At 45.8% G+C, this 25,305-nt stretch overlaps 1 protein-coding gene across 1 annotated transcript in view; it reads left to right on the top strand.

Annotated features, from left to right (window-relative positions):
* The window catches only part of b4galt2 (UDP-Gal:betaGlcNAc beta 1,4- galactosyltransferase, polypeptide 2), an 84,716-nt gene that overhangs the window by 9,047 nt on the left and 50,364 nt on the right, over positions 1-25,305 (top strand). Inside the window, exon 2 of the mRNA XM_027021732.2 lies at positions 6,008-6,446. Coding sequence (XP_026877533.1) covers positions 6,110-6,446 — 337 coding nt within the window. The 5' untranslated portion in view covers positions 6,008-6,109. The remainder of the gene's footprint in view (positions 1-6,007; positions 6,447-25,305) is intronic.

Here is a 25,305-nt window from a genome sequence, read left to right as displayed (position 1 = left end):
GACATTTTAATTATGAAATAAAATGTTAAATGACCCATTTTGTCTCTAATGTGATATTGAAACTCCCTTAATTTAATGCCATTTTAACCATGAGTACAAAGGTGCAGGAAAGGTGTATCTACTCTAGTCTCCACCTTCTTCACTGACAGACAGGTACTCACCTTATTTAGGGTAGGAGACATGCATTATTAATGTCATGACATGTTGAATCATTGATCTCTGGTCACTTCTGTTGAAATCTGGTGAAAATATCTGCATTTTGTTAAATATCACAATATATATTGCAGAAAAAATATTACAGCGTCAGTTTTTTGTCCAATATTATGCAGCCCTAGTTTCCAGTGTTTATGTTAAGTGTCTAATGTAGTAAGGCTGTGTTTATTGTTGCATCAGATGGTCATTTCTAGAGTTGCATAAAACCAAAGCTAACTAATGTTGCTGACATCAAGTTCCAAATGAGGTCCAGGTCTTGTGTGTTCACCTTGGATGCTGGGTCTGTCTGGGCTTGGGTTACATTTGGATGATCAAAATATTGAATCAAGATGGGGAAATTTCATATGGTCAGATTAGTTTCATGCATCTTATACCAAAATTTGTCATTTTGGTCTTAGGTGGTTAGATGGATTCCTTTCTTTCTGTTTCAAAAAGCTGTCAGTTTAGTGATTAAGTGACTGCTGGCTTTGGATCTGATTAATAATGGATTGCAACAGCGCCACACGTTAGCCTGTGTGTTATTAACACTGGAACATGCTGCACTCCACATGTTTCCAGTTCATCTGGGCGACTTGCTTGTGTAATTTTGTTACCCTTTATCCTGTGTCTCTATTAGCTATGACACAGGTTCCATGTGAAATATTCATTAGATGTGCTACAGTCTCACTGTCTTTATGTTGTGGGCCCACCTATACTTAACTTAGTGCCGTGACCTGTTTTTGTGTTAACTGTGAGTAAGCCAGGGTTATTGTTGTTATTCATTACTTTGATATGGTTGCATTTATTAACTCATACATTTGTTTATTCATTTATCTATTTATGGGTACTAATTTAAATTAAACTGGTTTTAATTTTAAAAAGTAAAAGTTTGCAAACCATTTTGGTAAGTTCACCTGTTTTTCCCAGGACCCTGTTCTAATTAGCACCAGTGTTCCCTCCATGCCGTGTGTAAGATGGGTCTTCAGCTGTGTTCCACATTTGCTAGGAAAGTAATTTACTTGGCTGTACAATTACACAACATGTCACAACAGTGCACAACATGTCACAACATGTCACAACATGTCACAACATGTCACAACAGTGCACAACATGTCACAACAGTGCACAACAAAGGCTCTCTTCACCGCTCCACTGTTGAAATCTTAATGATCGCATCCGCTAGGTTTTCAGTTTTTGTTTGAAATTACACAGAATTGTTTACAAAAGGTTTGGCTTACTTGCATAGCAGCCTGATTCCAGGCTGTAGGGGTGGTGATCCTAATGCAGTAGTAATAGCAAAGAGAACAAACAGCTTTTTTGCTCAAGCTCCTGCCAGAGGCCTTCTTCCGCTAGGCTGAGCTGCTCTGATGAATATTTCACCAGTGTGAGTACTGGGACATGAACATCCAAAATGCTCTTTGAGCCTCTTCTCTCTCCCTGCTTCACGCCAGCCATGGCTGGGCTGGGGAATATCATTCAGAGTTGGATTTTCGTTCACAGGGGCAGAGCCTGTATTGACTGGAGAACCTCGGGAGGTGTTCCATGCATGATGAAGTTGTGTTATATTGATGCTCTGGAGTAGGGTTATCCAAATGTGTTCAGACCCCAGCCGAGCTGAAAGTTAAGACAGAAGACATGAAATAACAATAAACACTGTGATTGTTGCCCTTGACAGACTCACTGTATAAAACCCATGTCATTGTAACAGTGCATGTGGTCTGGCGGACAGAATGAGGTTCCTGTGGGTTTGGGTCTCAGGTCGACCTGATAGCCAAACAGGTCAGGAGAAGCTTGAACAATAGCTGTAAGTGGAGGCTCAGCTGCTCCACAGCCTCAGAGAACAGTGTGCCGAAACTTCATATTATAAACAGCTCAGAGTTGGTTGCAGGGAAAAGGCCGGTACTGGCGCAAGTTGAGCAAGTGATTGCATTTGAGAAGGATCGGAGTTGGCTCGGCCCAAACCGTGGTGCTCGATTCTTTCTCGCGCTTCTCTCCTTCACTCCTCTTCTCACTTTCATCTCATGACTCTGTATCCTCCTTCCCCACCACAGCCTTGCCATGTTCCTGCTCTTTCTCTGTCTCTACCTGTCTCTGTCTCTCTGTTCCTCCCTCTCTCTCCATCTCTGTCCCACTGCCTCTTTTTTTTTGCTCTGTCTCTTTTATTGCATGTTGCTCTCCTCTTCCCAGCAGCCTGTCTGTTTCTGCCTTGGTTGGTTGCGACAGTGGTTCATCATGGGGCCAAGCAGAGGAGGGAGGGGCTTTTGTGTGGTGAGCAGACACAAGTACCCCTGCACAGAGCTGAAACCAGGCTGCAACATGGCAGCTGCGATTTCCTCCACTTGCTGTGGGAAGCCTGTGCTTGGAAGGAAAGGACGGAAAAGCAGAGGCCGTCAGCGTCACTCTTCGCTGTGTTATCTAACTGCCACCCCTGTGTTCGGCCTCCGGAGGGAGCTGCAGGCCAGTCAGGGCAAGATCCTCTCCCCTTAAACCCCCACCTCACCCCCCTTCCTCCCCACCCGCCTGGGGCGGGGGGACTCTCAGCAGGCAGCCTATTCACATCATCAAGTTCGCTGATGACACGCCTGTGGTAGGTATCATCAGCAAGGACGACGAGTCAGCATACAGAGAGGAGGTACAAAAACTGGTGAGCTGGTGCAAGGTTAACAACCTGTATCTGAATGTTCACAAAACAAAAGAGATGGTTGTTGGCTTCAGGAGAGCAAGATGAAATCACTCCCCACTTACCATCAACAGCTCATTGGAGATCGTCAAGAACACCAAGTTCCTTGGTGTTCACATAGCGGAGAACATCATCTGGACCCTGAACACCAATTCCATTACCAATAAAGTCCAGCAATATCTCTACTTCCTTCCGAAGCTGAGAAAAGCCCATTTTCCATCACCCATCCTCACTACCTTCTATAGAGGCACTATAGATAGCATCCTGAGCAGCTGCATCACTACCTGGTTTGGGAACTGCACCCTCTTTGACCGCAAGACCCTTCAGAGAATAGTGATAACAGTTGAGAAGATCACTGGGGTCTCTCTTCCCTCCATCACGGACATCTACAAAACATGCTGCATCCGGAAAGCCACCAACTTTGTGAAAGACCCCACACACCCCTCACATGAACTGTTCACCCTTTTAACATCTGGAAGAAGGTACCGCAGCATCCAGTCCCGCACCTCCAGCTGTGCAACAGCTTCTTCCCAGAAGCCATCAGACTCCTGAACTCTGGCTAATTCTAATTCCAAACAAATGGACACTTCTATACACACACACATACACACATGCTTATACACATTCATGCACACACACACACACACACACACACACACACACACACATACATATCCATCCATATACACACACACACACACACACACACACACACACAAACACATTGTTTTTGTATCGGACAAATTGCTAAAGTCAAACTTCACACATATATAATATGCATCCTTTTGCACTCTTGCACATTCTTCCTACTTGCTGCTAGAATACAGTACTAAATCAGCACTGTATTCTGAACTGTTTCTGGCTGCTACCAGTGACTGCTATGTTCAGTATAGCATGTCACTGACTCCTATGCACAAACCCACTTTACATATTCCCAGTTTACTGGTCAAAATAAATGCACTGTCTGTTCATTGTGTATTGGTTCTGTCCTGTATTTGTTGTTTGATATTATTGCTCTGTATTGTATTGTTTGCACTCGCGTAGTGTGTTGTCTGTTGCACTTGTTTTATGTTGCACCATGGTCCTGGAGGAACATTGTTTCATTTTGCTGTGCACTTGTATATAGCTGAAATGACAATAAAGCCCTTTTGAACTTTGAACTTTTGAACTGTGAACTAGTTTGAAATGAGGAGACTTTCCCCACCCTGTTTCCTCCAGTAGTCACGGCAAGAGTGACAAGGACAGGGCGAGGAATGGTCTCCTAGTAGGACCAGGCTGTTGTCTGTTTGTTTGTTTGAACCCCCCCCCCCCCCCCCTTTTTGGTCCTCTCTCCCATCTGCTAGACTAGAAAAACCCCCCAGCACCTAAAAATTGCCATCAGCAAAGTTTCCATGTCTGCTCTGGGTGAACCCTCCGACCCCATTGACTGTGGAGGGTGTTTCCCTTGCAGTGTGTGTCGTGTTGGTTATTGGACCTTTTTTTGGAGTGCCTCACACATTTGCAGCACAGGAGGATGTGAAGCAGAGAAAGGTGTCGAAGAGAGCGCAGATATATAATAGTTCTAGCAAACGGAAGGGGCAGAAGGGCTGGCTGAGGGAGGTGTGGACATAATGAAAGTCTGTTGTAACCTGCGCTACTCATAAAAATCAATACATTACATGAACAGGGCTGGCAAAAGTCCAGACACTCAACGTTAGCTAGCTGTATAACCACACACTCAACTTTAGCTAGCTGTATAACCACACACTCTACGTTAGCTAGCTGTATAACCACACACTCAACTTTAGCTAGCTGTATAACCACACACTCTACGTTAGCTAGCTGTATAACCACACACTCTACGTTAGCTAGCTGTATAACCAGACACTCAACTTTAGCTAGCTGTATAACCAGACACTCAACGTTAGCTAGCTGTATAACCACACACTCTACGTTAGCTAGCTGTATAACCAGACACTCAACGTTAGCTAGCTGCATAACCAGACACTCAATGTTAGCTAGCTGTATAACCAGACACTCAACTTTAGCTAGCTGCATAACCACACACTCTACGTTAGCTAGCTGCATAACCAGACACTCAATGTTAGCTAGCTGTATAACCACACACTCAACGTTAGCTAGCTGCATAACCACACACTCTACGTTAGCTAGCTGTATAACCACACACTCTACGTTAGCTAGCTGTATAACCAGACACTCAACTTTAGCTAGCTGCATAACCACACACTCTACGTTAGCTAGCTGCATAACCAGACACTCAATGTTAGCTAGCTGTATAACCACACACTCAACGTTAGCTAGCTGTATAACCACACACTCTACGTTAGCTAGCTGTATAACCAGACACTCAACTTTAGCTAGCTGTATAACCAGACACTCAACGTTAGCTAGCTGTATAACCACACACTCTACGTTAGCTAGCTGTATAACCAGACACTCAACTTTAGCTAGCTGTATAACCAGACACTCAACGTTAGCTAGCTGTATAACCACACACTCTACGTTAGCTAGCTGTATAACCACACACTCTACGTTAGCTAGCTGTATAACCACACACTCTACGTTAGCTAGCTGCATAACCAGACACTCAATGTTAGCTAGCTGTATAACCAGACACTCAACGTTAGCTAGCTGTATAACCAGACACTCAACGTTAGCTAGCTGCATAACCAGCCATTGAGGGACCTTCAGTACAAACAAAGAACGAAGGGGATCACCCAGCAGGACTGTGTATGTAAGGTTGTCCATTGCTGTGTAAATTACTGGAATACAGCCGATAAACTGAGCCTCTGACACAGTGACCTTATTCCTCCTATATGAGATCTTCTAGATAATTGTCTGACTACATTTTGTGTTTGTGTGGCCCCTGCAGTAGGAAAAATTCTGTATGTGTCAGGATACTTGGTGAATACAAAGATTTCTCAATATTTGAAACAAAGATGTGAAGTATCATTGATGCCAAAATAGCACCACTAATAAAGTGCTTATAGTGCCTCCTTGTGGAAAGTCTTTAGCTTGCTAATTATGTAAGTGAGTAAATATGTGAGTGAGTAAGTCACACACCAGGTTCATGAGATGCTTTCAAAAATGTTCCTTTAGGTTACAGTGTCCCCCCACCCCTTTGATCTGCCGCAGGAGGATTCTCTGAGCGTGGAGCAGTGGGGGGTTGAGCGAGGCGCGGCCAGGAGAGGGCACTGAGCGGATGCCCTTAGTGGTGGGCGGCGTGGGGCCTCGACCATGAGCCGGCTGATGCTCGGCCGCACGCTGGAGCGGGTCTGCAAGGTCGTGCTGCTGCTGTGCCTCATCCACTTTCTCATCATGATGATCCTCTATTTCGACGTCTACAGCCAGCGCTTTGACATCTTCAGCCGCTTCAACAACGGCCGTGGCACAAACAACTCCCGCGGCCCACACCACTACTACTACAACTACTCCAGCGGCCGGCCCAACGCCACCTTCCCCAGTTACCTGCCCGCCATCGACCAGCTGCCACCTAGCGCCCGGCCAGAGGCAAACCGCACACGCCCCACCCCCAAGCCGGTCCTTCCGTGCCCAGAGGCACCTCCTGGACTGGGTAGGTGATGCTCTCTTGGCTTTTATCACTTAGGAACTTTGTGCTTGGGGCTTGCATTCTCTGGAGTTATTCTGAGGCACATGCATTAGAGCTGAGCAAGGCTAGTAGGTTGTTACTGCACTTGCCATGGCAGGAGCTTAATGAGGTCAAACAGTCAAACATAAACTCAAAATGTCCTGAAACCTGGTGCTGACCAAGTAGCACAGAGACAGAAATAGGATGGACTTAGACTCCCAGGGACAATAATGGCAGCTCTGCAAATGTCACGTGTTACAGTACTGCTATTAGTGTCAACTAAAGGAGACTATTGGGCAAAAAGAAGCAGATGAGTGTAATATATTGCGGACTCTTGTCTTTATAACAGTAAGAATAAAATTCCTTTCACAACTACAGTATAATAAGGCCCGCTGAGAAGATCAAACAGCTACTTATGCGAGGGAATGTGAGAAAGGCAGGAGGGGGTATTCATGCCTGCAAACTCTTAATTAGCACTCTCTGAACACAAGATGAAATGGCAGAAGCTGGGTGTGTGTGTGTGTGTGTGTGTGTGTGTGTGATAGAGAGAGAACATATAGTACCAGCCGCTGTACAGGGTCTCTGAGTCGTAATGAATCCTCTGCAGACTCCATTTACTCAAAAATCTGGTGTCCTGCTCCTGTTCTTTAGACTGAGGAGAAGAAGAACAGAGTTGGCATCATTTTTCCTCTCACTGTGACATAATTCTGTGTCTTCTCCATCTTTGACGTCCAGCCAAAACCCGCCGTCTGCTGGTGGAGTATGCTGGTCCACAGTAAAAACAAACGACGTGTGTAGATGGTCAGTGCAGCTGGCTGTGGTTGCACTTTGTTATTTCCATGTGCTAGTGCCGCGCGTCATGAGAGGAGGGCTGAGGACGACCCTGACCCGGCAGCGCGCAAGCTCGTGAACAAAACACATCTGCTGCAGTCGCCATGACGCTAGCATGAGCGGACCACCTCTCCACCAGCTGTGCAGCCCATTGGCAGGGAGAAAAAATTACTCATTAACTGCAATGTCATTGTGCTGCTTTTTCTTTGCTCGTAACGAGGCAGCCGTTGGTAATAAAGGCGCTCCAGTGCTATTTGAGAAGCCTCCAGGCGCTGGGCCATCGCCACACTAACCCTCCTAATGAGGGTTTAAGTGGAGCTCTGGAGGGAGCTCGGGGTTATGCTGCATCATGTGCCGTAGCCCCCATCTTTTATGCCCCTACCTGCCCTTTCTCTCATTCTTTTTTTTTTTCTCTTTTTCATCTCCTCTGCTTTCTGGATGTATGTCTATCCGTTTCTCTCTGTCTCTTTGCCTTTATATTGCTGACTGCTACTAAGATGCTAGCTCAGCATGTTTTGTCTTAGCTCTAGTGTGGAACTACAAGACCCTCGTTAAGCCAGTAGCTTTGTCTCTCCTGCTGCGCTGGACATGGAGCCGTAGTTACCGTGAGGGAGGGAGGGTCATCCTCTTTTCTCCTTCCACAGCCAGAACCACTTCAAAGAGGTTGAAGTACCTTAGCCTTGTGTGATGAAAGGGCCGGACGAGGAGGGTGGCAGGGCCTTCCCCATGACTCAGTCCCCTGATGGCGATGTGCACCAGTGCTGCCAGACATACAGCATGTCGTGACTGTGCAGAGTTTTAGATTTTGGCTGCTGAGACAGGATGAGCGAGTCTGCGGGCGAATGCTCTGGGGAACGGCAGATGGTGCATATTAGAAAACTGCCAAACATTTTGGAAAATAATATTGACCGAGACATAAATAAACACATAAAGTAAAGTTACACTGAAAAACTGGTCCAAATTTGATAGCTGTGCAAACAGCCTATTATCACATTAAGCAGGTTGTCATCTTCCCACAGCAAGTCTATGGTTGTGTGCTTATCGGGGTAAGACTCCTGATCCTGGATCAGCTCTCTGATTATTTATCAATCTCAGTGATCTCTCACACGTCTTATTGGGCTAAGTTGGATGTATATTACCTGGAGCTTTGAGGGGCTTATTCAAGTCCTTCGACAAGAGGCATTGCTTAAGGTTTTTGTCCCAGGTACATCTTTTTGTCGTACATCTTCTAGGGTTGGGGACAGGGCTGAGGGAGAAGCCAGGGTCTGTCCTTGCTCATGGCCCAGCCTGGCAGGTGGGATGTGTGGGTGGAGGCTCCCTGGTGCTTCCCATTCTTTGCATTCTTGGATGGAGGTTAATGACCAACAGCTTGTGAGCCACTACAAAAAAGGCAGGGGGCTCATCATCCTCCCCATCATAGTCCCTGAAGTGCTTCTGTAAAATCTGCCCACAGTCATGTGACGGCAGCCATGCCCAGCGGAGCCTCTCTCTGTCTGACATCGCCTCTATGAGAGCTTTATCTGAAGGGTTTTCGGACCAGTCGCTCAGAATAACAGGTGTTGTATTTGGTTCTCTTCCCAGTTAAAACAAAAAAGGTCAGTAAATGAGGCGAAAGCTTGTGGCAAAGGATAAAGGAACCTTCTGTATGCGTTCTACACCAGGCTCTACAGGAACGCTCTGTGTAGGTCTGACACCAGGCTCTAGAGGAATGTTCTGTGAGCGTTCTACACCAGGTTCTAGAGGAACACTGTAGGAGCGTTCTACACCAGGCTCTAGAGGAACGCTTTGTGTGCGATCTTCACCAGGCTCTAGAGGAACTCTCTGTGTGCATTCTACACCAGGCTCTAGAGAAACGCTCTGTGTATGTCTGGCACCAGGCTCTAGAGAAACGCTCTGTGTATGTCTGACGCCAGGCTCTAGAGGAACACTGTGTGTGCGTTCTACACCAGGCTCTAGAGGAACGCTCTGTGTGCATTCTACACCAGGCCCTATAGGAATTCTCTGTGTGCGATCTACACCAGGATCTAGAGGAACACTCTGTGTGCATTCTACACCAGGCTCTAGAAGAACCTCATGTACGTCCCACACCAGGTTCCAGAGGAACACACTGTGCAGCCCTGCCCTCTGCAGTGCAGCAGATGAACAGCTGCATTGCATCCAGTGGGCCACAAGCCCGTCCAGTGCTGTGGTCAGGAGGACCCTGGTTCCCGGTTATTTTCTTGAAGGTCATCAGTATTATTGAGCCCCTTTTGAGAGGAGATTTGTATGGAAGGGGCTCAATTCAGACCCCATGTTTAAGACTGCAGCCAGTGTATGTATAACCACAACAGATAAGGCAGAAAGAGGTGATACTATCTCTTGAAGGTTACAAATCTTTTGCCTTTTTTAAAGGGAACTGAAGAGCCAATCTTGGCATGGTTAGTGAATAAGTACAGATAAATTAGCATGATATTATTAGCATTTATGTCAGCATCCATTTAATTAATACAGGGGAACTTCTAGCTAGTATCCATCCTTAATTATTCAGATGTCCCCCCGCACCATCTTCTTCTTCACTTGGTTCGTGACTTTCTACCCTAGGGCTGACTAACAACAGAAGGGCATCCCTCTGTTTGTCCTTGTGGCCCCGTGTCTCTTGTTGGCTTCCCCAGGCTGTGCTGTATACTTCTAAGAGAAAGAGCATAGCCCATAAATAGTCCTTCACCATCTTTCACCCCCCAGTGATCCCATGTTCTTCATCACCTTCCTCAATAGATATGTAGTTCTAGAGGATATGGGCTTCATGCGCCTAGTCTCATTGTGCAATACTTGTCTTTTTTCCCTCTGCTCGGTTGTGTTTTCCAGGCCATGAAGAGATGCTTAGTCACAAAATGGGTGTGAGGTTAGTACCTTTTTGCCTTTTCTTTGGGGTACACATTGTAAATCCAGAAACTGCAGCGTGTGTTGTAAATTCAACATGAGGTCTACAATTTTTAAAACCACGTTGCGGAGCCAGAAAGCCTTGCCTGTTGTGTTTTGTGACAATTTTGTCCGTTAGCTGTTGGTGTAGTGATACCCAGAGGTTTTACTCACCATCAACAACAACAGTAACAGTAAAACCTGCTTGGCTCCTTGACTGGCCGTCCTGTGGCGTTACCCTCTCATTCTCTTGAGTGGGTGGACTGAAGAGCTTTGGGAAGTCAGTGAAGTGAAGCCCCTGCAGACGTGGTGACACACACCGCCCATGTAGTACCTGTGCTGAGACTTAGCCAGGTGCTGCCCCTCAAACCCCCTGTGCAGTGGAGCGGGCCTGCTAAACACAGCCAGCCTTCCGGATCCAGCCGCTCGGTGGCTGCGATTACCTGCCGAGACGTGCAGAGCAATCCTAACGATTACAGCAGAGTGGTCTGGACGTGCCCAGAGCTGCTAAATGAGTCTGCTCTCTGCAGCACTGCACGCTTCCACAAGGCTGTCCTGTTTTGATGAACTGCTGGCCTGCCTGGATGCGTGGCGAGCTAAACACATTCTCTCAGCCCCACCCCACACTTAATGGGTTGGTGGTATTAAGACTGTCACATCGGGTCAGCGTCTTAGAGAAGATAGTGGACACGGGATCGATGCATGCCAAACATGGGTTGCTCCTGGCTAAAGGGGTGGGGTCAGGGCAAGAACAGAGAATTGCTTCAATTCCCGCGTTTGCACAGGTGGCTATTAAGACGGTGCTGTAACTAGACTGAACAGCAGACTCCTCAAAATGATAAATGACAAAACAGAGGCCTGATATCTGGGAAGAGAATTGGAGAAATGCCGAATTCCCCTCCATGGAACTCTGGAAGGTGCGTGTGTGGACAAACAGATGTACACAGCTGCTGCAGTTGGAGCTGTCAAATCATCTACTTGACCTTAATTGTAAATATTTAACTAGATCGCAAAGCATTTCAGCTCTGGTTTTCAGACTCTCTTTAGAGTTTTTTAATCAGGTCAGACCAGACTGATGTTTCTATTTTCCCAGACATGGCTTTGTTCATTTATTCAGAGATAGTTTGATTATTTATTAACAGCATGCAATGTGTTTAACTTTCATCAGACAACTTGATTATGGAAAAGAAGTCAGGAAGCACCCCGTGGGGCCTAAAAAGATGAAAGTATCTGGGGGTATATGTATGTGTATTTGCATATGTATTTGTATATGTGTATGTATATATGTGTGTGTGTGTGTGTGTGTGTGTGTGTGTGTGTGTGTGTTTGTGTGTGTGTTTGTGTGTGTGTGTGTGTGTGTGTGTGTGTGTGTGTGTGTATGGCCCTTTTAATACAGTAAGCTTAGCTTGATGGTCATTTGTTAATTAATACGATAAGTGACCTTCTGTCTGGCAGCCACAAGTACAGAGCCACAAGTACAGAGCCTTAAGATCAATAAAAGATCTTACAACTGCTAAACCACTAATAGGTTACATTTGGGATATTTCCAATGTGGAATAAAAGAGCATGTAGTCAGAAATTGTCTGTCATATAGCATGTGAGAGGTATGGTCACCCAGTCTGGAGTAATGGGATATTTCTGGTTGCCATTGACTTGTAACTTTTTCATGAAGGTAATGTAGCTATATGTCTTAATAATTCATATTTCTCTTACAGCTCAATATGCACATCAGTGGTATTGCAATTAGGTGAAGTCTACCTCTGAAAGCCTCAAAGAAACGTCTCCAAGCCTGAACAGCCATAGCGTGATGGCAATTAAAACGCCCAACTGCAATGTGGACTGGCAAATAAAAAAAGACTGTTTCACATCCCCATGCATTGTGCCACGTTTTCTCCTCATCATGCCACATCAATGATGTCTCTCTCAGCGAGAACCTTGTTTCCTGTGACCTACAGAAAAATAAAGACTGTGAGAACGTGAGAAAATCAGATAGCCCTGTCTTGGAGAGTTCCTTTCCCCTGAAGAACATGTGCAGGGTAGGCTAAGGTCTGAGAGGTGGAGTACCCTAGCCCAGGAGGCGTGGTCTAATGTCAGAGAAGTGGAGCACAGCAGCCCAGGAGGCGTGGTCTAATGTCAGAGAAGTGGAGCACAGCAGCCCAGGAGGCGTGGTCTAATGTCAGAGAAGTGGAGCACAGCAGCCCAGGAGGCGTGGTCTAATGTGCAGCGAGGTGGAGCACACTAGCCCAGAACGCATGGTCTAAAGAATATGGATGGAATATGCTATGCATGGAATATGCTAACCCTGGAGGTGTGGTCAGACAAGTGACTTCTGTTAGGAATAGGCAACATTAGAGTCTTTGTCCCTTAAAACATTTTCTGCTGAGGCATTTTTTACTGATTTCTTTTTTTGGTGTTCTATAATGTACCTTCTCCTTACTTACAACAAAAAAGAAACCAAAGTCATATCAGAAAGTGCGGATCATGTGTAAGTGTGAATCACTGCACACAAACACAGTGGAGGGAGGCTATCATGGGCCATCGGAAGGCAGCAAGCAGAACCAAAATCCCTAATGCTGGACTGGCATTTATTTAGCTGAGAACTCTTGCACTCTTTATTAGGGAATAGTGGGGAGGTGAGGTGAGAGGACACATCAGGTCGCCAAAGGCACGCCGAGCTCATTTTCTCATTTTTCTCATGTGTTGATTCATATCAGGTGAAAAGCAGAGGGACGAGGGGTGCGATGGGGTAGGGGACAGCAGACTCCACGCTCCCGGCCACTGCCTCCCACCTCTGCTGCAGATGGAAACAACTGCTCTCTTTCTGGAAAGAAAATAAATGCCACACTTGATTTATGGAGGTTTTTCTTTTTTCAAGCTTTCAGGAGTAATGGTATTAACTTGGACTATTTTTGGGGTGGAAGAAAAAACACCTCCATATTGATTTATGGATTTAGTTCAGCAGACTTCCATGAGGTTGTCTAGTAGATGAAATTGTTTGGTAAGTGACTGTTGCGACGGAGAGACCATATGTGTCAAGGATGACCATATATGAATTTTCCTGCCAGTCAATAGGTTACATGTTGTGAAAAACCTTGATAGGTGTTATGTTGCTTCTTAGGAGTAGACATTTATTTAGTGAACCGACATATAGTAAGTGACTTTCAATGCTATTCAGTATAGAGGTCTTGGAGAGAAACATCACAGGGAGTAGATTTGATTATTCTTGAAGCACCACAGATGATAGTTACATTGCTTAAGTGCCAAAATAGCTCTCATTTGAAAAGCTTTTACTGCCTTTAAATAAGATTCCATCAAGCCCCCCAAAGCTAGCCCTCAACAGTTGACTTGGATCTGTATAAAGTAAACTTGTATTCATATGATTTATTTTTAAGTCTAATGTGTGTTGGAGATGGTAATTAAATGGGGGAAAGCCCAACACAGGTCATTTAAGGCCACATCAATTTTTGGCTCTGAGAGGGTATGGATTCAGTCCCAGCTCTGAGAAAATATGGATTTTATCCCAGCTCTGAGAAAATATGGATTCATTCCCAACTCTGAGAGGGTATGGATTCGATCCCAGCCCTGAAAGGGTATGGATTTGATTCCAGCCCTGAGAGGGTATGGATTAGATCCCAGCTGTTTCCTGCTATTCTCGAGCAAGTCCGCTAACCTCCTGCTGCTTGGTGGTGAAGGTTCCTGCACTCAGGTATTGGAGCTCCCCTTGGAGCGATGTGTACAAATAAGTTATTTGTCAAGGCTGTTATGTTCTACTTTGTTTTTAGATGGCCTCTGAATCCATGCCCCTGTTTTTTAAAAAGGCAAGGGGGTGTAGTCTGTGTGACATGTAATAATTTCTCTGCCATCTAAAAACAGTTGTGACAAAGACATCAACCATACCCAGGTCTTGAACCCAGCCCTTAATCTGACTAAATTCTGAAATGTCAGCAAAGCCTGGCTTTCCCTATAAAGACATTTTGTTCTGTTGTTTGTCAGATTGAGGTTCTGCATCTCCATATCTTTCTCTGTTTGTTGTCATGTTCTGATGAATTTACTGTATGATGATTCCCCAGAACACAAAATTGCTGACAGTTCATTTTGATGCTTTGAATATTGTCTTCTTTGAAATTAGTGAATATTATTTTTGGCAGATTGCCAGCTTCGGAAACTTCTTGTTGCACTGAGAAGAGCTACAAACTTTGAACATAAAGCCTTTTTAACTTAATCGTTTCCCACAGCACACACATTTGAGGATTTGACTTTGGAAGATCATGATTCACAAAGTCTGAGGCAAAAGACAGTGTTTTGAAGTCAGATCGTTAGCTTCCAACTTGCGAACATAACAGGAAGGCATTTGTCCTTGTATATCCTCTGTGTTTATTCACAGAAGAAAGTATTTGGTCAGCGATGGCTTCTCATTTCTTTCCTAACCTCTGATCATACCTCGGCAGCACGGCGAGATATTTTAAGTGCTGGTTGTGCTGTGAAATTGCTGGAGCTAGTTATTTCCAGCTATAGATGAGCACTGCTAGGTAATTTGATTCAGGCAGAACAGTGATGCATGCACAAGTTGTCAAGCTGCTCATAAATCACGGGAACCTCAGGTGTGGAGAAATGATGCCAGTGAAGTCTGAGCTCTGGAAGTTGCATGCTAACCAGAATATGGTTAGAACATGGATAGAGGACACTTAGAACTGGGCATAGAATGGTCAGAGGTGGGCAGTGCACAGTTAGAGCATGCACTGGATGGTGGTTATATTGCACTGATGCTGAAATAATTGGCCTTGTATGCGCAAGCCTCCACACTGCATAATTGCTGTCATATAGGTTACACACAGTCAGAATTGCAAGAGATCTAGAGCAGAACAGTGGTGCAAACTTGGTTTAATTCTGTTAACAAATGAATTGTTTTTTCCAATTATTAGCAGAAATGTCCTGAACAGAAGGTTCAGGTTGATAATTGTTAGGTTAGGGTTGATGATGGTTAAGAATGATGATGGTTAGGGTTGATGATGATTAGGGTTAGGGTTGATGATGGTTAGAGTTGATGATGGTTAGGGTTGATGATGGTTAGGGTTGATGATGGTTAGGGTTCGGGTTAAGGTTGGTTAGGGTTAGAGATGATGATGGTTAGGGTTGGTTAGATTTAGGGTTGATGAGTGAAGACACCATGGATTACCAAACACCTCAGAGAATTGTACTACATGTTCTTCCCCTTCCTGAGGCAAGGTGTTTTGTTTTGTTTTTTTAACTCTATGTGCTTATTTTTTATTTGTTTGTTTTTTGCATTTAAAGATTGTCCTTGACACTGTAGGAGGTCCCTGTTGTCTCCAGAGTGAAACATTCAGTGACACTTTGTCTTTCAAATCTCTGATTCAGGATTTAAAACCACAATAGTGTCCAATATGCTGCCATGAGAGCAGTTTGTGTACAGAGCGAAGACTTTGAAGCTGAAGTCTGAACGTCCCGAGTGGCCCTCATTACAGCAGTGCTGGCTGGTAGCAGGCGGCGAATGACAGACAGCAGCTGTGACTGGAGGAAGTAGGCCACGCCCCATCTGGATGCTGGCAGGACAGTCTTCAGCAGTAACAGCAGCAGCCGGTATTGCTCATATATCCAAAGCCTCTGGAGGCCTGGTTCAAAGGCTTTGCTTTCTCAAATGGAGAAGGCTGGGTTTCTCCTTACTGGTTTGAGTTTCTTCCAATTGCTTGCCCTGAAAAGGCCATGGGGAAGGGTTAGGGTTAGGGTTAGAGAAGGGTTAGGAGAAGTGTGGGTCCTGGGATGAGGAGACTGCTTCTGTTTTATTAGGAGATTAACTGTACAGCCTGGCTCTGTGATGGTGCACTTCAGCAGTAGACAGAACATTTGCTAATTGCATAGACAATTACTCAGTTTGCCTTCAATTGCTGTTCAAGGTCACTTCAAGTTTGTATGAAGCCAATATTCTGAGATCTAATTATTTTTACTGTTGGGAAAATGTGACAGTTATAAAAATCTTGTCCCCCCCATTCAATAATCGCTCCCCGCTGACTCAGCTCTTGGTAAGATCTTCTCTCCTTGGACCCAGATCAGAACATTTGCTTCATACCAAAAGCCTGGTTTGGGTCTTTGAATCAGAATTGTCTGCTGGTCCAGGGATTCTGCTCGTGTATCCCTCCAGTTGGCAGGAGAGAGTGATGTATGTGGTTCAGGTGAACCCCAGGCTTCAGGGCAGCTGAAAATAACAGGATCTGGGCCGCGCCAGACAGGCAGACAGACAGGCAGGCAGGCAGACAGACAGACAGAGAGGCAGACAGGCAGGCAGACAGGCCTTCCAACCGCATGGTTCTACTGCCAAGCACACCGGAATGACTGAACTCCAGTCTTTGTCTACGACAGGGCTGCACTGCTGTTTTTCTAACTCTGGGGACCAAACTCAGAAGAAGGACTTTTTAGCTTCTGGTTTCAGTAAAAAGGCTACTTTTGTTCGAAGTTAAAAAATACACTGACAGTCTTGTAATAGGCGATCTCAGCACTTCTGGCAGGCTTTTAAGTGAAATGTCTTGACAGAAATCATAACAAGGCTTTAATGGTGCATTACATTTCTTCATTTTGATTTTCTGTCAGAGGGACAGAGCTGTCAGAGCTGGTGGATTTCCCAGCATGCCAAGTAAGTTGCTTAAAGAGAACTACAAGCATAAACAGCAAACATGGGTTGCTGGAGAGAATTCATAGACCCGTTGTCCATGGAAAATATGTGCACAATGGCAGATTACTAGGAAGCCATTATTGTATCCACTGGGAGTGGAAATTATGGCTTTACATGATTCTTTGCCAAAACTAGACTCACGAATTGTTAATTATTCTAAGTATTTGGTGCAGGGGCATGGCATATTTTTGGGTAATAGGAAAAAATGTGATACGCAGTGAAATCCTCCAGTTTTGCAAGTGCTAATTGTTTTTCAAAAAAGCAGCTATAAAGGTGAAACTGTAGAGTGTTACAGTTGCTGTATCATACCATCTGTCTCTAGTAAAGGGCTGTGGACATAAAATAACCCTCTGGAACTCTTGGTTTTCCCAATACTCTAGTGAAACAAGTGGCTCATTTATCTGACTTCACTTTGACATGCTCACGACAATATAAGCTAGCTAACTAAGACCCCTGTCTTTGCTTGAACCTTGACCTTTCCTTGAACCTATGTTCCTGAGTCATACACACACTACGTCCAAACAACCTGTCTCCTAGGCAAAAACCAACAAAAAAAAGGGTTTTTTTTGGTGGCATAATTTGTCTGTTTAGAATGATTGTTAGAGACTGAAAGTAGCCTTTCAAATCTCAGAAATAGCACTGATAGAATGCATATATATCCTGTACCATTTTAGTGCAGTTGATAATTAAAAACAACCCAATTTAACTTTGATCACAGGGGCATTTGTCTCCAAAGTGTGCCATCACTGAAATCCAACAGAAGAGATACTTAGTTGCTTTTTATTGCGTGAGGCTTTGAAACTGGTCCTCTTCCCACTGCTTCATTTAATGTTGTAATCAATTATTTATTTTTTGGTATCTTTGGAACTTTAAAATTGTTTATGAAGTAGAATGCTAAATGAAGTCTGTGTTTCTGAAAGATTTAGAGCTTAATGTAAAGTTGACAGTTTCTCAGGTATCATACGGTCAGTATAAAGCTTGATTTTAAATACGACTATGAGCAGTACTGATAATCAGTGCTAAACTACTTTACGACGATTGTGCTTGAGAATAATTTTTCAAATATAAGTTTCTGCTAGTATCAGCATCAGAATATAGGAATAAAACATTGCGAAGAATAAAGTTAATAAATCATGTAGAAAAGTGCATGTCTCCTGGGCTAACATGCTCCCCCTCTCGGCCCTTAGACTATGCCTCCTGGGCTAATGTCTCCACCTCTCAGTCTTTAGACCACACCTCCTGGGATAATGTGCTCCACCTCTCGGTTTTTAGACCATGCCTCCTGGGCTAGTGATTTGTCAAAATTACTAAAATCTCATTGTTCAAAAAGGAATTTATTGCCAGTAACTGAGCTACACCTAGTCTGTGGCTTTCCTCCACTTTCTGTAACAGATAAGGCTTGGCTTCCTCGTTTCTTCTGTGTGCTTTCAGGTGTCTGTAGAGTGTAATTCAGAGGGGCTGTCATCACACTGCCATCAGCTGTGTTTTTCTGCAGACTGCCTCCTGTCCCTGACCTTCATTATGTTGTTTTCATGTGATGGGAGGGTTGGTGCAGGGGTGACAGAGGATTCAGAAACAGCCAGAGGAAACTGCCCAATTTCACAGTGCTTTGCCCCCAGCCAGTGCCAAAGAGTGTGGAAAGAAATTGCAGTCTGGCTCGATTGTTTAATAGCCTCAAACTACCCAACCACAGAAAGTCTAGATATCAAAGCACTTGCATGGTCCTGTCTGAGTGTTGGTGGGCATGGAGCGAATGCCACAGGACACATGTTGTCCATCAGATGGCTGAAACCAAGACCTGTGCTGTGTGTTGTTTGGTGAGCATGTAACACTCAAGTATGCTTTTCCAGCAGAGCTGTATGGAAGCCTGCAGAGAGGAGTGGCCCAGCAAAGGCCACCTGGCTGGGGCACCCTCAGTCTGCTCCAGGCTGCCCCTTCCGGCTCCTGCTTGCAACCCTGTGATTGGAGGAGGAGGAGGGCAGGTCCCCCCGCCCCCGTTTTTTTGGCTGTGTTTCCATGGCTGCACATGAAAGGCTGGGTTTGATTGGGGGAGGGGGGGGGGTATGGCAGCTGGCGGACCCCCAAACAAAAGGACCCTTTCTGCCTCCACTCTGAGTCTCTGTCAGCTGTTCCTTTTGTGTGCCAGGGCTTGGGGCCTACTCAGGAGTCGGTTCTGTTGTGTGGGCTTCGGAGAACATGGGATCTGGCTCAGAGAGGGAGCGATGCAAAAACTCCCTGCTCGGCGGGGGCGGGGTGGGGGTGCTGAATGGAGCACTGCTTCCAGAATCCTCCACACCTGAAGGACGGCTCTGCTCTGAGCCTTTGTCCAGGGCTGATCAAACCTTCCTCACATCCCTGCAGGCAGAACAGCAGCTGCTCCATAGCCAGGCGGACAATCTCGCCAGGCATAAGCTAGCCTGTGGTTTGGGGGGATGTCTGCAGCTATAAAAGCTTGTCTTCTGATGTTTCTGCCTCATTATGTTTGATTAGGTCATGAGGTATGGCCCACATTAGATTGCTTTGTCTTGTTTTGAGGTGCCGGTGCTTACATCACCTGAGTCCGCGTTTTTAACAGTTTAAAGCCACAGACAGCAGTTGATAAAACTGAGGGCTGGAGCAAGCGTCCTGTTTTCAGGCTTTGCATCCTGAAAGGATGGTAAATAGCTCTGCTTCCTGGGTCGGAACTTTTAGCATTGATTGAATGCTTGCATTTGCAGCAATTTCTAATCGAGGTTTTAAGGTCAAGTGGAATTTAAATACTTGCGTGCCAAAAAGATAGTGAAGCCGCACAGCTGTACTGTGTGCTAATGAGCTCACATCACACTGCTGGAAATCTCTCACTGTGCAAAATTCCCAGTGTTCTACAGCACCCCTTATAAGTCATGGACTCCACCAGGCTGTCAGCAGGACAGTTAAGGACGCAGGTCCCCCCCAGTTCGAGCTGGGACTGGAGGGTCTAAACATAATAGCATTGGGGGTCATGTCATGACTCGGCGCTTTCTCACTCCTCTCTGTCACTCTCTGTCCTGATGACACTCTCACATACAGTCCTCACTGTCCCATAGAGCACCAGCCAGACTAACAGGAAATGGCAGTGAGTCGCTGTGTGATTGAACAGTGAGATGATTATAAGCTTGTTTACTTCTCCATTCTCACGTTGCCTGGGTACTGCCTCTGACTGGTCACTCCTGCGCTTTTAACTCCATTCTGAATGATCTCATTCAGAGTTATACTTGCAGCTAGCAGCACTCCACTGCGTGCCAGTTCAGTTATTTCCATGTATTACTACTGTTACTTGTGTGAACACTGTTATGAAGGATGGGTTTCTCTTCCGAGTCCGATCCTGTCATAGTTTCTTCCTCGTGTCCTTTACCCCTGTTGTCCTCGGCTTGCTCGTTAGGGATCTGGACCTGTGGCTTCTGCAAATCTGATTTGAGACAAAGTCTGATGTTGACAGCGTTATACAAATAAAATTCAAATTGATTTCAAATTATATTGAAGGGAATTATAGTAGATGGATAGGCTTACTTTCATATTCACAACATAAAATAACACGTGTCAGAGCACTGGATGTAGAAGACTGTCAAGAGAATTTCATAATGACCCAGAATTAAATGTGTGAATGAGGCCTGTTCCTGTGAATAGGTGGACGTAGCTGTGATTTAGGCTGTGGTGGGAGTGGAGAGAGAGTCTTGCTTTTGATGAGAGAAACAACCATTGATATCACCAGATCACCTTTTAGTAGACTACTGACTGGAGTAATCATCCTCCACCTTCTCCATGTCAGTGGAGAATTCAGTGTCTTTGTCTTCAGCGCCTGTATGTACCGCAGCATTCAGCCTTAGTCACTTTTTATTCAGTGAGCGTAGGTAATAACCCGATACGCTCGGCCCTTCGATCCTTCCTCTGGCCAGGCGGTCCGGGGCCAGAACTTGATCCCTGTGCCTCATGCCCTGCCTTTGAAGCGCTGCAGTAATGCCGCCTGCCTCCAGTGCAGGGTAGCGCAGCTGCGAAATGCATGGGCTCAGAACATCTAACGCCCCATGCAGGTAAGGGAACAACTAACACCCTCTCTGCGTGAGATGTGCATTACATGGGGCGGAGACTGTGGATTGGGGCGGGGCACAGCAGGACACTGAGGGCATGGGGAGGGGGGGCAGCTCCCTCCGTTGCCCACTACTTGACAGGGCATGGAAAAGAACCTTTCAGCGTTTTGCAGATTTCCAAACTTAGAAATTAGTCCGGGCGACTGCTATGTGCTCAGATCTTCGTGTGTGAGGCGGGGCTTGCATGAGGCGGGGCCTGTGTAGAGGCTGTGATTGGCCTCCTGCTTGGCCTGAAGCACATTCTGCCAGCAGATTCTGGCTCGTGAGCGTGGCCTCTGTCTGGGTCAAAGGTTAGGGTTGAGAGGCAATAAGCTGCAAACCAGGGCTCCATTGGCCCAGAGGAATGAAAAAATGTGTCACAGCTCAGCTTGTCCGTCCCCCTTCTCTCTCTCTCTCTCACTTGCTGTTTTGCTCACTCTCGCTTTCACTCGCTCTTTTGCTCTGTCTCACTTTCACCCTCTTTCTTGCTCATACTCTTGCGTTCTCTCATTCGTGCTCTCTTTTTCGCTCTCTCGCTCTCTCCACCACACAATCCATCTTTCTCTCTTCCTCTTGCTAAATTATCCTCTCTCCACTTTGGTCTTCACCACTTCTTTTGTTTTCCCTTCCTCATGTCTTGTCCTACTCGTTCATTGCTCCCTCTCTTTCTCTCCCTCACTCCCTCGTTCCCACAACCCCTCCTCCCGAGCAGTATTGTGTTCCAGCACTTCTCCATCTGTTCACTGTCTCATCCTCCATTTCTTTACAGCTCCCTCTTGCTGGTCCTTCACTGGTTATGCTCACAGTCACAGATGCCTCTGCTTAGACTGAGAGCTCTGAACCTGGCACACTGTACTGTAGCACTGTGGACTTACACATCACAAACACCAGCCAGAGAATGTGATGGGTTAATAGTTTTGGCAGGTGTGAAGAGTGAAACAAGGCTGTTGTTTTTATGAGAAACATCTCTGGTTCTTCCTGGTGATTATTGCCCATTTTTTCAAGTGGATGCTGCGTACCAGCCAGGCAACTTCACCATACTGGGCCTTCACAGCACGTCTTGGGCAGTGTCTGATCCGTGCAGCTACTGTGACAAACTCCATCGTTCTGCTTGTTCCTATCTCACTGGAACGCTCTCATTGTGACTGGAGAGAGGTGATGTTATGTGGTGTATTAGAGGAGGGGCTGTTGACTTGTCTTTAAAAGCTGTCCAAACACATTCTTGACAAAGTTGCCGTGTGAAGTTGCCATGTGAAGCACTAGAGGAGTAGAATAATATGTCGACATCTTTTAACCAAAAAGAAAAAACCCAAACAAAAACACTTAAAATAAAATGAAATGGACCCCCAGTGTTTCTTCAGTAAAGCCCTCAGAGTTTTTTACTCTGAGCCAAACTGATGGTCGTAACCCCAGTGGGAGAACAGGTGAGAGAACTGATTAAATCTCAACCACACTCTGCCTCTTAATGCGGGGCGAAGTGATTGGATTAGGCTTTTCTCCTGCTTTGAGTTAAGAAGATTTTCAAATGCTACTAATCTCCATCTGGAATCACAGACCAGTGGTCCTACTGCAGTGAGAAGTTGGCACAGAGTTTGGATTTGTCTGTTTTGATACACTCCTTCTGCACTATGCTTCTCTTTGTCTCCAACTCTCCCTCCCTCCCACTCTTTCTTTCTCTCTCTCTTTCTCCTTTCCCACTACCTCTTCCTCCTTTTACTTCTCTTTCTCCCTCTCCCTCCCTCCAGCTCTCTCAGTCTCTCATTTGCAGACTCTTTCTCTCTCCCTCCCTTTATCTCTCTCTTTGTATAACCTGCTATCTCACGGGCTGGCCGGTCATAAGGTGCGGGTGTCTTTCATAGCAAACACTGCTTCTGTCACCCGGCACGTCACCCAGCAAGTCACCCAACACGTCCACCGGCACGTCACCCCACGGATTTAAGCCCAGTGGCTAATAAATTACAGCACTGTGTGCTGGACGTTGAATGATTACGGTCAGCTGTTTGTCTCTTTACCCCTGTTTCATCAATGGCTTGTGTGTGTGTGTGTGTGTGTGTGTGTGTGTGTGTGTGTGTGTGTGTGTGTGTGTGTGTGTGTGTGTGTGTATGTGTGCCTGTGTGTGTGGGAGCACACAATGTCTAGGACAACACAGACCCTACAGCATGTGGGCTGGATCTGAACTGTGCATGCTTCCTGTCACAGGAGAACCGCCGATCCAGGGTTAATCATTGAAGCAAGCTAAACTGGTCTCAGATCAGCACCCCTTGCTTTGTGCCGCTGCAAGGATACAGAATTTGTGATCTAGGATATCCTCACTCATCCATTCACCCTGACCTCCCCTAAGTCTGAGACTTTTTAAAAAAGATATTTTACTTTTTTTTAATCCTACCCCTCTAATTAATACCGCCCAGATCCAGTCTGCCTTTGTGGATAAAACACTTCAAAGGGATCTTTGGAAAGTCAGAGGACAGAGCCCAGTTTTCTGAGAGGAAGAGCGGAGAGTCGTAATTATGCTGGTGTCTGGCGCATCTCATAAAAAGTGGACACAATAGTACCATCGCTCCCCACACCCCCACCCTGGCCTGCTGTGTCTGCAAGGAAGGAGCAATTACAGCATATTTATGGAAACACTCGACAGAAGCCGTCAGTGGCTGGACAGAAAGAGTGGAAACGTGATTATGAAGATCAGCCCATAGTTGGAGGTGGAGGGTGCTCGGTAGACGCATGCGCCACTTTATCTCAGGGCCAGACAGCAAGAAGGAAAAATGAAACTAAATAACTCAATTACATCCACGATCCGTCTGCTGCACGCTGACCTGCTCCACTGGTGCTTATGTTTATGAAGTGTGTGAGGAGCAAACAGAAATGCACGCACACATGCCCAATGATGCTGCGCAACTCCATTTTATAGTCCTAAACCTGAATGTCCTTGTGTGTGTGTGTGTGTGTGTGTGTGTGTGCGTGTGTGAGTGTGAGAGAGAGAGAGAAGGTGACGCTGTTAGTCTCCTGTCTTTATATCAATAAAGCAATTAGGGTCAGAGGTGCTGTGTTGACAGCGTGGTTTGGTGGGCGGGGCTTATTCTGACTCCGCCTCCCAGCATCCCAGCAGAATGACGGCACAGTGATGTTTCACAAGCTCCACGAACTGTAACTCCCTTTCTTATGATGTTTATTGAACAGCATGAGAGCAGGAATTCATAATGGTGTGGACACCACTGAGGAGGAAGGCAGAGGCGCGGTATCATACTGGCTGATGTGGGATGTCATACTGGGTGAAGTGGGGTGATGTTGGGTGTTGTATGGTGTGATGTGGGGTGTCATACTGGGTGATGTGGGTTGTTGTATAGTGTGATGTGGGGTGTCATATTGGGTGATGTGGAGTGTTGTACAGTGTGATGTGGGGTGTCATACTGGGTGATGTGAGGTGTCGTACAGGGTGATGTGGGGTGTCATACTGGGTGACGTGGGGTGTTGTACAGGGTGATGTGGGGTGTCATACTGGGTGACGTGGGGTGTTGTACAGGGTGATGTGGGGTGTCATACTGGGTGATGTGGATTGTTGTACAGGGTGATGTGGAGTGTCATACTGGGTGATGTGGGGTGTCATACTGGGTGATGTGGAGTGTCATGTAGTGATATGGGGTGTCATATGGGGTGATGTGGGGTGTTGTATGGTGTGATGTGGGGTATCGTATGGTGTGATGTCAGGTGATATACAGTGTGATGTTGGGTGTCATATGGTGTGATGTGGGGTGTCATATGGTGTGATGTCGGATGATATACGGTGTGATGTAGGGTGACATATGGGGTGATATATGGTATGATGTTGGGAGTCATATGGTGTGATGTGGGGTGTCATATGGTGTAATGTCGGGTGATATACTGTGTGATGTAGGGTGTCATATGGGGTGATATATGGTATGATGTTGGGTGTCATATGGTGTGATGTGGGGTGTCATATGGTGAGAAACAGGGTACATGAGGAGCAGATTTTACAGGGATTTTTGTTGTTTTTTTGCAAAGCTGCATAACCCATGACCATGGCAGGCACGGTGCCCATCTGTTGCTGCATGTGGTGTGGGCTGTGTTGCACCACTGTCTCCAGAAGGTTCTCTGACTGGTCCACAAACACTGCCAGCTGTGCTGTTTGTAAAGCTTGTGTAGAGTGTACATATGAAGATATACTCAGGTCTGTAATTGATCACATTGGAAGCTCAGGCTATATTAATTGGTTATTTCTGCTTAAGATCTGTGGATCAACATTAAGCTAGTGACTTGGCGGTAGGAGAGGAGACTGCCCTCTACTGGTCACATGGCTAAAGTGAAAATTATGCTACCTGCATATATC

Source organism: Electrophorus electricus, chromosome 18 (assembly GCF_013358815.1).
Source record: "Electrophorus electricus isolate fEleEle1 chromosome 18, fEleEle1.pri, whole genome shotgun sequence".
NCBI classification, from domain to species: domain Eukaryota; kingdom Metazoa; phylum Chordata; class Actinopteri; order Gymnotiformes; family Gymnotidae; genus Electrophorus; species Electrophorus electricus.
Note: the sequence above shows the minus strand (reverse complement) of the source record. Positions and strands in the feature narration are given on the sequence as shown.